The sequence below is a fragment of the Sus scrofa genome, chromosome 2 (genome assembly GCF_054392235.1).
Source record: "Sus scrofa isolate SSC_HxYL_T2T_F1_AM1 chromosome 2, Sscrofa_HxYL_maternal_Yorkshire_Landrace_v2.0, whole genome shotgun sequence".
Taxonomy (NCBI): Eukaryota; Metazoa; Chordata; class Mammalia; order Artiodactyla; family Suidae; genus Sus; species Sus scrofa.
The window spans coordinates 133,819,426-133,834,364 of record NC_139384.1 but is presented as its reverse complement, the minus strand read 5'-3'; the positions used below and the strand labels follow the sequence as shown (position 1 = coordinate 133,834,364).

At 42.7% G+C, this 14,939-nt stretch overlaps 1 protein-coding gene and 1 long non-coding RNA gene across 4 annotated transcripts in view; one reads left to right on the top strand and one right to left on the bottom strand.

Moving 5' to 3' along the window:
* HSD17B4 (hydroxysteroid 17-beta dehydrogenase 4) overlaps positions 1 to 1,724 on the bottom strand; it is an 87,860-nt gene extending 86,136 nt beyond the window's left edge. The window contains 1 exon segment of one of the 3 annotated variants that reach the window (NM_214306.1): positions 1,598 to 1,724. In NM_214306.1, the coding sequence (NP_999471.1) occupies positions 1,598 to 1,655 (58 nt within the window). In that variant the 5' untranslated portion in view covers positions 1,656 to 1,724. 3 annotated transcript variants of the gene reach the window in all.
* Positions 1,456 to 8,594, top strand: LOC146405705 (uncharacterized). The gene is made up of 2 exons (XR_014838631.1): positions 1,456 to 2,572; positions 6,664 to 8,594. It is a non-coding gene; the product is annotated as an uncharacterized LOC146405705 (long non-coding RNA).
* The last annotated feature ends 6,345 nt before the right edge of the window (positions 8,595 to 14,939 follow it).

The window sequence follows — 14,939 nt, the reverse complement described above, 5'->3', positions numbered from 1 at the left end:
CAAATTTACCACAAAATTATATTCCACCCTCAGATCAGTATTCAAGTCTAATGGCCAGTAATTGTACCATAATCCAGGCTCTTTAAAATACAAATCTGTTTATGAACAGGAGATGCTAAATTCATAACTCTCAAGCCACAACTCATTAATACTTCACAAAATCAATTTAGTGGACTGCAATCTGTATTTCTCAATGAAAGAGAGCAGAAAAGTTCAAAGTGCACTGCATTTACTATGCACCACGTCATGAATTTCTTTCAAATATAGATGGCGGGGTGTGCGCGCACACACACCAGGTCTTGGTGTAAAATGTATTTCATAGTATGGATCACTCACTGTCAAAAGAGATTTAAAACAGGAGACACAATCCTTATTTCCATCCCGTCAAAGTGTAAACAAAATGTTTTTCCAAAACTGGATCATTTTAGAATGAATGATCATTTTAGAATGAAGTATTTAGCTACAGGTACAAAATACTTGGCTACCAACTAATACTAAAGACATTTTTCTGAACAGAAGCATAAGAATTTACTTTATTAATGGAGATGTGAAGGTACAAATGAATTAACTGACAGAATTCCATTGTTTGTGATTTTTAACATACAATTCAAATTAATTCTTCATTAAGTCCATAAGGCACTACCAGTGGGGGATCAATTAAGACCAAGATCCCTGCACTTGGAGGTCGGAGAGGTCGTGTATTGGTGGTAAAAATAGAAAACCTCAACGCAAAGCATTCGCGTGGGTATGACTGGTTTGTTTTAATTCTGTCCTTTAAAAATAGGGTTATTTCTCATAACAAATCACCATTTTGCTTCGGAAGTACAGGAAGATCTGGCCCATGTCAAAAAGGCCTCTGCTCCTCAGCTCCTGCTGTCCCCATGACACTCTCAATTACGTCCTTTATCAGGCACTGAGTTCACAACCCACGCCAAGACTCCAGTGGACTAGTCAATATGGTGCTTGGCTTGATATACATACAAAGTCCAACCAGGAGGAATCCAATCAGATTTTTTTTTTTTTTCTTTTTAAGGAAGGCCCTCTAAAGAACTTAAAATCATCCAACAAAGGGAAGGATGAGTGACTTTTTAAAAGCAAGGGACTGACATATCTGCTACACCGGGGGTGACTGCAGCTCCCAGACGGCTTTTCCACCACATTTAAAAGACTTAAAGCGGCCTAGATAGTCTACTGGCAGGAAGAGTCCCAATGGATACTCACGGATGAGCTCCTGAAAGACCTTTCACCTAGTTCTGCAACCCGCAGCCCAACGAAGCCTCTCTCCTCAGGCAAGATCCTAAACCCTGAGAAGTCCACACGGGTGGGGGCTGCACCAGGAGTTTCTGGCTCTCCACTCAAGACTGGCCAGCCCCACCTCCCCCGCCTCAGCAGATTCGGCGTCGGGAGGACAGTCGTTGTCCGTCCTCCCACCACCCCCAGGGGATCCAGCCGCTCACTCCGCTAGCTGCCCCGCCACCGCTGTCCGCAGTCCCGACGCTGAGACCGCAGCCACCGCTGCGAGAGCAGCGGGACCGAAAAGGAGTGCTCCGGGATAGGAGCGACCCGGACGTCAGCCTTCCAACCTTTGCATGCCTACCTCCCCCGGCACCGGTGACCAGCACCACACGCCCGTAGAAGTTCAACATCGAGGCCATAAGTCCGGCCTGCAGAAGAACCAGCACAGCTCACACTGCCGGACAGGGAAAACCTGAGGCGAGGAGGAGCGGCGCCGAAGGCATTAACCGGCCAGTTTCTGGGTAAGAGAGTGACGTAGTATTTTTCCAAGTGCGCCTGCGCGGCCAATCCCTTGGAACTCTGGGAAATGTAGTCCACCGTGCCTCCAGGCGCTGCTGGACCCTGCCCAGGAGGCTTGGGTTGAAAGGGCTAGTTCTGCTGCGGAAGTAAAGGGAGCTGATGGGACCTTTGTGGTAAAATGGCTGACTGGGCCGACCTTGTATTTATCCATTCACCCGTCCCTTTGTCATTCACTCAACAAGCGTTTTCTGGATCTTGGCGAGGATGCAGCCCCTATCCTTAAGTAGCTTTCAAAAATAGCTCCTGAGAAGTAGAGGTACTCTGACCAATGGGTAAAAGATTTCTCAGAATGGACCTCTGGGAACTGTCAAAAATGCAAAGTACTGAGCCCCCACGCTGACATCCCAAATGGAATTGATTGACTCTACCGGTCCTGGAGTCTGAGACTGGCCAAGACCGCTTGTTTCTGCCAGGAAGGTTTTCTTTTTCCACTTGGCTTCACACAGCCAATAATGAAATCGATGTTGAAACTGGAACAGCACGAGCTTTATTTAATCACCAAAGAATGGAGAAGCGGAAACTTAGGTCACAAATCAATTTCTAAACCCAATTCAGATGGAGACACCACACATGTAGGACGATGGAGATAAAAGGGAGGTAATTAGGAAAAGTGGGAGGAATACTCAGTCATGACTTAACCAAGAACATCGATGTACTTCGGATCCAGAACTGAAAGAACACTCCTCCGTAGTCTTCGTAGTCTTCGTATGGGCCTTTCCCATTGTTGCTGTGGTAATTGTCAAGGGACAAAGCACTGGTAGGTGTCATTTAGTGTGCTAATCTATTGCAATGAATGTATAATGAGGCTAAAAGTCTACTGGAAGTCAAATGTTCTGCCATCTGGCACCTGGTTTGTTCTAACCTGTACTTGTTTTTCTCTTTGCAGCTTCCTCCTGAAACTTAGACTAGAGCAACTGGTTTCCATTCAAGGAAGGGGAAGGGCTATGATTCTGGGGCAATAGTCTTGGCCACAAAATATCAAGGGACAAAAAAAAAAAAAAAAAAATGTCCAGGGGTGATTCTAAATAACTTTTGCTTTTGGGGGTTGAATATAGTCATATTATTAAGCACCTAGGGGTAGTAAGCACAAGTTTACAGATGAAAAATAAGGTGTCCCTGAGCTATTCAAAATTAGGTGGTATAACTTTACCTACAGTACAGCATGCTAAGACTTGTGCCGAAATAAACAAACCCTTTCCCTTTTGGTGAGAAAAGGGGAAAACTTTCCAAAGGAGATGACAGACTTAAGAAGTGTGCTTTGCAAATAGAGGATATTATAGGTAATAGACAGAAGTAGAAGTACTAGCTTGACAGAGGTGGAGGTAAGTTCACGAAAGTAAGCAGAATCAGTCAGATCACATTTAGGTGTTTAAATTTTGAGCTTAAAACATGTTAAGCAAGATTACTCCAGAGAAATGTTTACATCATGAAAAGGTCATTTTGCCCCACTACTGAGAATTGACTGGAGGTGAACAGAGAGAACAGATAGACACCTATTGGAGAAAACTGTAGAGACCAAAAGTAATGCAGAGGAAATATGGAAGGAGGGGGCAGTAATACAGAGGTATATTTGGAAATGGAGTTAATAGGTCTTTTTTTTTTTTTTTTTTTGGCTTTTTGTCACCTGGTGCAAGTGCTCCGATCTCCATGTGTGGTAGATGTTTCAATCTTCTGTTGTAGTCTTTCTTGTTTAATCCAATAACCCCGTTCTTTGTGTGTTTTGTTTTGTTTTTTAAAGGGTGGGGAAGAGTCTATGTGCATTATTTCTACTTTCTAGAAATGTAAGTGCAAAAGCAACTCAACTATAATCTTCAGTGACGTGGGCTTAACCACAGGCCTGCAAGAAGAGCAAGATTGAAGGCTTTCTCACCCATCTCTGTGGTGTGAACAAGTTCACTTCCCAGACTCAAAACTAGGCTCTTAATAGTCCACAAACCAGAGCCAACAGGGCTAGGTAAATGCAAATGCCTAGTACAGTAAGTGCCCAAATAAATGTCTTGAATTTATTTTTATTTATTTATGTTTTTTTTTTTTTTTGTCTTTTTGTCTTTTTTTTTTAGGGCCACACCTGCAGCATATGGATGTTCCCAGGCTAGGGGTCTAATCGGAGCTACAGCTGATAGCCCACACCACAGCCACAGCAATGTGAGATCCAAGCCGTGTCTGCAACCTACACCACAGCTCACGGCAACACCAGATCCTTAACCCACTAATCGAGGTCAGGGATCAAACCTGCAACCTCATGGGTCCTAGTCGGATTTGTTTCTGCTGCGCCACTACGGGAACTCCAAAATATGTCCTGAATTTGAATGAGAGGCAATTCAGGTTTAGGAATTAGCCTTTGAAGTAGTGTGAGGTATACTGTACACTGCAAAAGAGTGTTGCTTTATCTTGCTCTCAAGTTTTCATTCTTGGGGTGGGGGTGGGGTGGTAGAAGAGGAGACTTAAATTTACCAGCTAAAGGTCACTTAACTGTCTGGGATAAATGCAGTCTTTCAGGATTTCTCCCTCCTCCCTTTAGCCTAAATGTCACCTTAAGATAGAAGAAAGGTTTGACAAAGGTAGGGATGATCCATGCTGGCCTCGGCTTTTCCCCCAAGCTACTTGTTGATAAAGTCTGTGACAGATAAAACTTGAGATTTTTTCTCTCCGCATAAATGAGGGGTCTCAGTGGTCCTTATCCTATCTGTCCTTGACCCCAACTCAAATCTGTCTAGCCTCTGAATCAAGTTTACATACGTGTGAGGGCTCGGTATTCTTAGAATCCCCTGTGCATTTTCTCTTACTCTCAGAATTATTTTAGCAACTTCTATGTGGGTCTAAAATTATTTCAATAAAAATAATATTCAAATAAAATTTTTAAAAAATCTCTTCCATGCCAGCTAGAAGCCAAGTGAGATGGAAGTAGGATATTCAGCCCATTAGCACAGAAACCAACAAGGCCACTGCCACTCTGCTGCAGTCACTTTATGGTTATTCCAAGTCACTTGCATTGGGGTTCCCATTGTGGTGCATTGGTAATGAACCTGACTGGCATCCATGAAGACCCAGGTTCAATCCCTGGCCTCACTCAGCAGATTAAAAATTCAGCATTGCCGTGGGTTGTGGTGTAGTTCGCTCAGATCCTGCATTGCTGTGGCTCTGGTGTAGGCCAGCAGCTGTAGCTCTGAGTTGACCCCTAGCCCGGGAACTTCCAGGTGCCACAGGAGCGGCTCTAAAGAAAAAAAAAAAAAAAAGGCAGTGTCATTTGTATGGTAGTGTATTCTCAGAGTCAAATCTATCTGGTGTTTCTATCCTTTTCACTTCCCCATCTCTTCAAGCCCTCGCCTGGAAGCGGAAAAGAGGTGTTGGGTCCCTGAAGATCCAAGACTAACCATAGAGCCTGCTATCTACCCTCCTAAAATTCTATTTAATCTTTCCTGCTAGTCAGAACTCCTTCAAAGGTTGTCCTCTTTGCTCAGACCTTGTGGATATCTCTTTTCTAAAGGGTTACTCTCACAAGGGGGACACTAAGCTTTATGAATTAGTGTGTGGTGAGCTGGGAGACCATGAAAGGATATTACAATAAAATAGTATTTTTTTTCTTTTTTTCTACTGAGTCTCTGAACCTGCTTCCTATTGGTGGAATACCTCCACCTCTTTCCTACCTCAGGCTGAGAATACCAGATACTCACCTTCCTAGCTAGACTCCCTGGCAACTGGGCATAGCATGTATCCTAAGTTCTGCCAATCAGCTGCTTTCTCCCCAGGCTTTGAGTTGGGATGGAGAGAATGACACACTCTATAGAATCCATTCTGTTACAGGTGATGGAAGAGGCCATGGCATCAGTTCTAGAAGGGGCACTGCCACCACTGGCAGTGGTGGCAGAGGTGTGAGTGGCCTCTAGTATCTGGCTGCAAGGATGACAGTGTCTTCATTACACCACCTGTGGCAGGATTGGGGCCTGTTTCCTGACTGCAGAGCCCTTGACCTCACTTCCTGGCCTTCCTGGAGATGCTGTCAGCTGTTACTGAGCTGAAGCTGGTTTGAGATTGCAGCTGCATGGGCTGATTTAGCACTTAAAGACCACAGTAGCCAAGTTTAATATGAAAATAGATTCATTTGGGAACCAACACAAGCTTTCCAGGAACTCATACTGCATAAGTCAGGATCAAGACTTGGATAGAGATAGAAATTTTTTCCTGAGATCATAAGAAGCTCTCTAGGGGACCCTGTCCTGCAAAAGCATCTGTAATTTGCATGAATTTAAGACCCACTGATTTACACTTTGGGATTAATATATACTCACTCCTATATATAAAATAGATAATCAACAAGAACCTACTATATAGCACAAAGAAGAATATTCAATATTTTGACCCAAAATGGAAAAGAATCTGAAAAGGAGGTATATATGAATGTATAATTTCATCATTTTTCTGTACACCTGAAACTAACACATTATAAATCAACTATATTTCAATTAAAAAAAAAAAAAGGACGTTCCCATCATGGCTCAGTGGAAACAAACCTGACTAGTATCCATGAGGACGCAGGTTCGATCCCTGGCCTCTCTCAGTGTATTAAGGATCTGGCTTTGCCCTGAGCTGCGGTATGCGTCATAGATGTGGCCAGGATCTGGTGTGGCTGTGGCTGTGACTGGTGGCTACAGCTTAGTTTCAATCCCTAGCCTGGAAACCTCCATATGCAGAAGGTGCAGCCCTAAAAAGACAAAAGAAAAAAAAGACCCATTGATAGTACCAGGAATCAAACACCTCAGAGCTGGCTGTTTTTTTCAAGCTCAGCTTAGTCAGTAGAAATCTAATGAATTTTTTGCTAATTTTTTCTTCTTTTACCTTGTTTCTTAGCCTTGGATGGATGCCCCAGAAAGTATCTGCAGGAATGAAATCTTTTTACCAGTGCATCTTTTGGAGTAGGAAAGTTTATTCCATGTGACCTTACTGGACCTTTGAAGCACCATCTTGGTGATGACAGAGACTACAGCACAGCTAGAGAAAGCCTTAGGTTTCTGCAAGAGGAGAACATGAAAGCACAACTCTCCTCTTTACGGAAGATTTTTCCCCCAGTTGAGTTTAGGTTCACAGACCCTAGTAGACAGGCACAGGGCAACTGGTAACCTGACAAGCTCAACCAAGGAGATTTTCTCTTCCCTCCATTCTGCAGATAATCCTAAATCAGTTGGCTGGCATCTGCAATAAAGGTCTGGACTGTGCTAGCATCTAGGAATATCCTTTTTGCTTGTGATAACTGCTGCTAATGTTTTTCTAAAGATCATGGGTGTGATGCTGTTGCTCCACTGACCTTATTTATGTGTGCTGTACTCTTTGGAAACGTAAGACACATGGTAAGAGAATTACAGTTGGGTTAATTAATCCTACTTCAGAGGATAGGGGGTTACATGGTATAATAGAGCAAGATATGGTTATAGCCCCTAATGGTGGCCTTGCATGCAAGTTAAAAGCTTTTAATAAAAGCAGGATCAGAGTTCCCATTGTGGTTCAGCAGTAATGAAGAACGCAACTAGTATCCATGAGGACACATGTTTGATCCCTGGCCTCACTCAGTGGGTTAAGGATCTGGCGTTTCCCTGAGCTGTGGTGTAGGTTGCAGATGGGGCTCTAATTCTGGGCTGCTGTGGCTGAGGTGTAGGCTGGCAGCTACAGCTCTGATTGGACCCATAACCTGGGAACTTCCATGTGCTGTGGGTGCAGCCCTAAAAAAAAACAAAAAACAAAAATAAATAAAAGCACAAACATGTTTTCCATTTTAAACTCATCCTTTGTGCACTCAGAACCCTATGCAGGAGGTAAGAGTTGAATATCCATGCATTCAGCCTTTCTCTATTAAGGGTTCTCTGAGTCAAGCACTGTTCTTGGCACTCAGGACAGAACAGACAAGGTCTCTGCACTTACAGATACTACATTCCAGAGAAGAGAGGGGATAAACAACAAATAGATAAATGACTTCTTATCATTACAAGTGTTAAGGAAAAATTGTATCAGTTTATCAAAGAATGCTCATCATGTTCTAGGCACTTTGTTAGTGTTTTATATAACTCATAACAGCCTAAAAATTAGGTGCTATAATTATTTTTGTTTTTAGATGAGAAACAGCACAAAAAAGTGAATGATTTAGCTGGTATGCAGGCAAGAGAGGATTCAGATCCCAGGGGTATAACTCTGTTGCCTGAAACAAGATAATAAGATTCAAAAGCGATCACAAGTAGAGACAAAGGAAGGAGGTACTAATTTAAAGACCGAAACCAGGAAAGGCTTTTGAGCCTGCGGATATTGAGCTGAGACTTAACTATTGAGAAGAAAGGTCAAGCACAGATTGAATGGAGCTTTCCAAGCAGCATGGACAGCACATGAAAAGGCCCTGTGGGGAAAACACCATTGCACCTCCCGGCACAAAAGGAGGTTCACAGAGGGGAGACAGGCACCGGACTGTGGGGAGTCTTGTAGGCCACAGGGAGGTAGTGTGGATTTTATTTTAGTTATGATGGGGAGCACTTGAGAAGCAGGAAAGGAAAATGATCCCATGCACAAAACAGTATATTCCCCTCTGTACACTTATAAGAATGTGAATGTGTGAAAAAAAAAAAAAAAAAAAAAAAAAAAAGCCCAGGAAAACATACCACCTGATAAATGGTTAGTTCTGGGCATGGGTTGGAACCATGGTAATGATCAGAAGGACTTTTGCTTTGTTTTTTACCTGAAAGCTACTTGTGTGATTATACACATGAATAAATTTGGATGGCAATTTATGCTCCATAAAAGTCCCATGTGTTGGGTAACTTAAAACTCACTCCGTTACAAGCAGATACATCACTTAGAAATAGGCGCTTAAGTTTCCTCTTGTCCTGGCTTGACAGTAGTCTTCTTAGCATTAAATACTATTTCTAGGACTGAATGTACTACACAGTTTATCCTTTCATCTACTAAAGGACATCTTGTTTGCTTTCAAGATTTTGCAAGCCACAGACTTTTTGTAACCTCATCTTAGAAACAACATCCTATTATCCCTGTGGTGTTCTGTTCATTGGAAGCAAATCTGTAAGTCCAGCCCACATGTCAAAAGGGAGACATCACACAAGAGTGTGGATATCAAGATGAGGAAGATCATAGAAGCCATCGCGGAGGTGGCCTACGACACCAGGGGAGACAAACGTTTACAGCTTGCCTGATCATGCCCAAGCTGCCATGCCAGTTAAAGATGCCCTTTATAGAGTCTGTGCCTGAAGAGTCTGCTTTTGTTTCATTGTAGCATAATTTACCAAAGTACTAAAAAGCACTGAGTAACACAGTGAATGTTCTTGGCCCTATTGAGAATGATCATAAAGCCATGCACAGCTTTATAAAATTTGCTACCAGCTCATTTTACCAGAAAAATAGAATCTATTCCTGGCATATTTTCTTGGACAGCTGCCCATCCTATTCAGGTTTTTTTAAAAAGGGACCTCCCAATTAAACCCTGCCATTTGTTCCACTCTTCTCTGTGCTCAGAGTGGAGTATATTATAAAGACAGCCAATAAATAAAATAACTCCAGCATTATTGCATATATCATATCACATATATTTACCTACACTTCTGTGCAGAAATGACAATGAACTGAATATGTGGTTTTACAAAGTACACATCCACTTGAGAAGTATTTGGATGTAACGTTAAAGTGCAATGTGCAAAATTTACAATAGAGGATATTTATTAATACTCATAGCAAAAGTATATATGAGCATGTAATATAATTTTTATAGAGATCGATAAAATATCACTGGGATGTATACATGAATTCAGATCCTATAGTTTTAGTTTTTGTAAAGATAATTTATTTACTCTCAGCTGGAATGCAAGTGGGAGATCTGGTGCTTCTTTTCCTCTTCATATCCTAAATTCCCTATACTAGCACATGTGGGGCAAAAAGTGTATGTGAAAACATTTCTTGGTGGCAATAGTGGATCTATATACTTATTTGCAATTTTTTTTTTTTTTTCTTTTTAGGGCCGTACCCGCAACATATGGAGGTTTTCAGGCTAGGGGTCGAATTGGAGCTGTAGCCGCTGGCCTACGCCACAGCAATGCGTGATCCGAACCACGTCTGCAACCCACACCACAGCTCATGGCAATGGACGGATCTTTAACCCACAACCAGGGATCAAACCCACAACCTCATGGTTCCTAGTCAGATTCGTTTCTGCTGTGCCACGCAGGGATCTCCGTATTTACAATTTTAGCAGATGAATCCCTTCACGCTCTGAGAGAGGTGTCCAAACGCAGCATAGAACTTCTGCTTTTTGCCTTATTGGGCAGTTACAAGCAGCATAAATGGGTTACCATGTGAAACAATGTAGTGATTCCTGCTTAGGCTAAAACAGGAAAGACGGCTATAGTTAGAAAACAGTGGCACCATGTCACCACAAGAGGGAGCGCAGAGCCACTGAGATGCTCTATCTCATTCAGGCTTTTTTAGGGATAGGCTCTATATTACTCTTGAGAAAACAGAACTTTTTGCTCTTTCTATGCCCCCACCCTCTTTCCTCTTCTAATAATCCAGGGACTTTCTTCTGGCCTAAGCCAGGACCAATACTTGCAGATCTCCGAAGAGATAAAGAAAATAGAGTTTATTACTCCCAGGGCTGTTCCAGGTTGACTTTCCAGAGGAATATTCCCCATGCAATACTGATTCACACAGAAGTGAGTTCCTGTCTCTGTGCTGAAGGTCCCCTCCAGTGCCTGCCTCTAGCTCTCTGAATTGTCGCCCAAGCCGGAATATCTGGTTTATAAGAACACATGCAATGTTCAGTTATTCAAGTAGTTTCTGAATTACCTTATCATGGCACTAGAGCAGCAAGTTGATACAGTGGCCACCAAGTAACTTTCAAAGGCCAACAGTAAGCATTCAAGAAGCAGACAAAGGTTAAATGTAGAGCCTAGGAAAATATGTCTTTCTTAGAATGACATAAATAGGAATCCTCAGTTTTAATCCACAATGCTTACTGAGTCCTTTGCGCCTGGGACAAATTCTAAAACTCCAAACTCCATAAATGGTAGCACATCTTACCCAATTAACCATAACCCAGTTAACAGGGTGTTTGGAGACTGTTTTCATTGTTAGCACAGCCTGCAGGAAAATAATGATGAATAAAGCTGAGTAAGATAGTTTTCCCTCAGCAGAATTAATCAGACACTGCAGGCAGAATGTCAGGCAAAGAACACAGGGAGGAGTCAATATGATGGGAGATAAGCTAAGACTGTGACAGTAGAAATATGATTCTTTGAGTCCTAAATAATGCTTAATAATACACACAGATTCAACTGAACAGGTTTCCAAACTATGATTTAAAAAATTTTTTTGGAAAATCAATGAGTTCATTCTTTCAATAGATTTCTGTGAGAACTCTTCTCCAAAGAGGTCCAAGTATTGTACTGAATAGAGATGTGAACTTTTAAAAAACACAGAGGCAAAGCTTAATCTAGTCATGGTGGTGGAAGAAAAGAATGGGACATGGAAAAAACAATAACCAAGATGGCTTAAAGACTGAAGATGACTCCAGATGACTGAAGAAAGAGCAATGGCTCAGTCTTTGGGCCTGAAAACATTCAGCTGGCTAAAGGAATGAGAATACAGCCAAAGCCTTGGACAACAGCAGTCTTGAAAACTTAGGAGAGCTAATTGCTATCTGGGAGACACTTCATATCTTGAATCTTGGAATCTTCCAATAGATTTCAGATCCAGAGTGTCACATGATGTAATTCCCAAAACTCCTCTCCCTGACACTCTCCTATGAACACTGGTCCCTCTCCTACGATGCTCTTTTTTATGGAGAAATATATGCCTCCGACTCACCACAAACTTGTATTCTTGCCATTGTATGAATGTTCCTTCCCAGCTTTACATCTGCCCTAGTCAATATGATTGTACAATTGGGGCCCCAAAGCTCAGGAACTTCTAAGAATCTGACCAGCCTCGTACTAAGGCTGAGAAGTCTCTGTGTCAAGTTCTGTCTCAGAAGCCTCAGCAATGAAAACGCTCCATCCCTGCAGTCAGGGGAATATGAAGCTTTGATTGGTCAGACCTGAGTCACATGCCATGTTTAGAGCTGGTGGTGAAATTAACTTTACCTACATTGCGAGGAGAAGGGTAGATTCCTAGTTAATGTTAGAAGCTATTATAAACAGAGTAAATGGGAGTTTCCATTGTGGTTCTGCAGGTTAAGAACCCAACATAAGATTTCCCATTGTGTTGGAGTTCCCGTCGTGGCGCAGTGGTTAACGAATCCGACTAGGAACCATCAGGTTGCGGGTTCGGTCCCTGCCCTTGCTCAGTGGGTTAACGATCCAGCGTTGCCGTGAGCTGTGGTGTAGGTTGCAGACGTGGCTCGGATCCCGCCTTGCTGTGGCTCTGGCGTAGGCCGGTGGCTACAGCTCCGATTCAACCCCTAGCTTGGGAACCTCCATATGCCACGGGAGCAGCCCAAGAAATAGCAACAACAGCAAAAAAAAAAAAAGACAAAAAGACAAAAGACAAAAAAAAAAAAAAAAGATTTCCCATTGTGGCTCAGCAGTAATGAACCCAACTAGCATCCATGAGGACACAGGTTTGATACTTGGCCTTGCTCAGTGGGTTAACGATCTGTCATTGCCATGAGCCGTGGTACAGGTTGCAGAGGCAGCTTAGATCCTGCATTGCTGTGACTGTGGTATAGGCCAGCAGCTGCAACTCCAGTTGGACCCCTAGCTTGGGAACTTCCATATACCATGGATGCAGACCTAAAAAGATCAAAAAAAAAAAAAATCCAACATAGTGTTTGTGAGGATGTGGGTTCAATCCCTGGCCTCGCTCAGTGGGTTAAGTATCCTACATTGCTGCAAGATGCAGCGTAGATCACAGATTCAGCTTGGATGTGACGCTGCTGTGGCTGTAGCATAGGCCAGCAGCTGCAGCTCTAATTGGACCCCTAGCCTGGGAACTTCCATATGCCACAGGTGTGGCCCTAAAAAGAAAAAAACAGGAAAGAAAAGAAATAAAGAAACAGAGTAAATCTGTAAATTCTGGTAGCCAAGAAGCAACCCTTGCCCCCTCCACCATTTCTCAGTACTTCTCTCTCCATCACTTCCTAGCCAAGCCCATTTGGCTTCCAGGGAACCATGGATGTCTGAATCTAGTGCAAATGGGGCCCTTGGTGTTGTGCAGTGTGGTGGCTCTGACTATCAGCAACCATGCAGTGGTCATTGCTGGGTGATGAGGACTGTTAGTAATCATTGTGCTCAATACTCTTTCACAGTTTTTGTTAATTTTTATTGTTACCAAGTTACTGCCCCCCACCACACATACACATCACAGGGAGACAAGCCAAGCCAATGATAACACCTGATGGCAACAAAAAAGACATCAGATAACAGCCATCATGGTGACAGGGGAAACTTCAAGGATGGTCAGAGTGATGGAAAGTATTCATTATCACTATTTTATTATTTTTTATTTTATTTTATTTTATTTGTCTTTTTGCCATTTTGGCTGCTCCCACGGCATATGGAGATTCCCAGGCTAGGGGTCCAATCAGAGCTGTAGCTGCCAGCCTACGCCAGAGCCACAGCAATGCGGGATCCAAGCTGTGTCTGCGACCTACACCACAGCTCACGGCAATGCCGGATCCTTAAACCACTGAGCAAGGCCAGGGATCCAACCCGCAACCTCATGGTTCCTAGTTGGATTCGTTAACCACTGAGCCACAACGGGAACTCCCGTTATCACTATTTTAAACTCAGCTTTGAACAAGATTTGTTATCCATACAAAAGTCACATCAAATAAATCATTTGTTTCAAAGAAATAAGTCTATTTTTCCCTTTTAGTACTGAATTTAAAAAATAAATAAAAACAGTAGATATTTTTACCCACATCTGGTTCCTATATTAACTACATGTAATCAAATCAATTATTGAGTGGTTCATTAGCAAAGAGTGTTTTTTCCTTCCACAATGAAACATCTCCAAATTTTCAGATCAGCAAGCAGATATCACAAGAATATAACAATTCTACCCAGGAAAGACATCCCTCTTCCTCAAAGGGATCCAGTTCTGCCCCCACAGTCTGCAGTTTGCCACTGGAAAATCTATCAGCCTTTTGGGGGAGGCTGGGGGTACTGACTCCTGGGAACTAGGTCTCCTGATGCTCTTGGACCTACAGTGAAAAAACGTGTGCTGGGGACTGGAGTGTGAGGACCCCATCCTACTAGGCTGGAGAGTGCGGAGGCAGGGCCGTGTGTGTGGTGCCTGTAGGATCAGGCACAGGATCAGGAGGCAGGCAGCCTGGGCTACTGCCCCACTTTCGCCACTTATCACCTGTGTGAGCTTCAGTGGTCCTTTCTTTCTGAGCCTGAGTTTTCTCACCTGTAAAATGTTGACAAGAGTTCCTACCATCTAGAGTTATGATGGACACAAGATGGTCCTGTGCATATGCCAGGCACATAGTACTAAATCAAGATTGGGTTGGATTAGACTTCTTCACTTGGGTTGTGGGTTTGTTTTTGTTTGTTTGTTTGTTTCCATTCTCTTTTTAAGTGCCCAGGAGGTAAACCTTGGCCTGAATTTTTTACTTCCTTCAGGAGAAGGACCGTCATTGACAACTTATATCAGCCTTAAAGTGAGCAAGGAGAACACCATTAGATAATTTTCCTAAATGTAAGAAAACAACCAGTACTTAGATTTCCCTTACCCACCAACTTGGAAGAACTAGCAAACGAATCATAGTCAACCTAAGGAATGTTTAAAATACCTACTATCCTCTTTCTGGAGAGCTTGTGCTTCTGGTTTATGTTATTTTTACACTTAGTTCTGGCTCAATAATACACTATAATGCATCACACAATCTAAAAAGGAAATGTCCAGAGCGTTATTAATGGTATAGCTTCTATTTATTGAGGATGTACTAGACATCCTGCTCTGAGGGCTTTATGTGTCTTAATGACTATTTGAGATAGGCACTCTGTATATGCCCATTACACAGATGAGGAAGCTGAGGCTCAAAGAAATAAAATCACTTTCCCAAGCTTCAACTACAAAGCTTCTTAACTCTAGGACACTTTGTTGCCTTCCAAAATACATTTAAATATAAGCACATT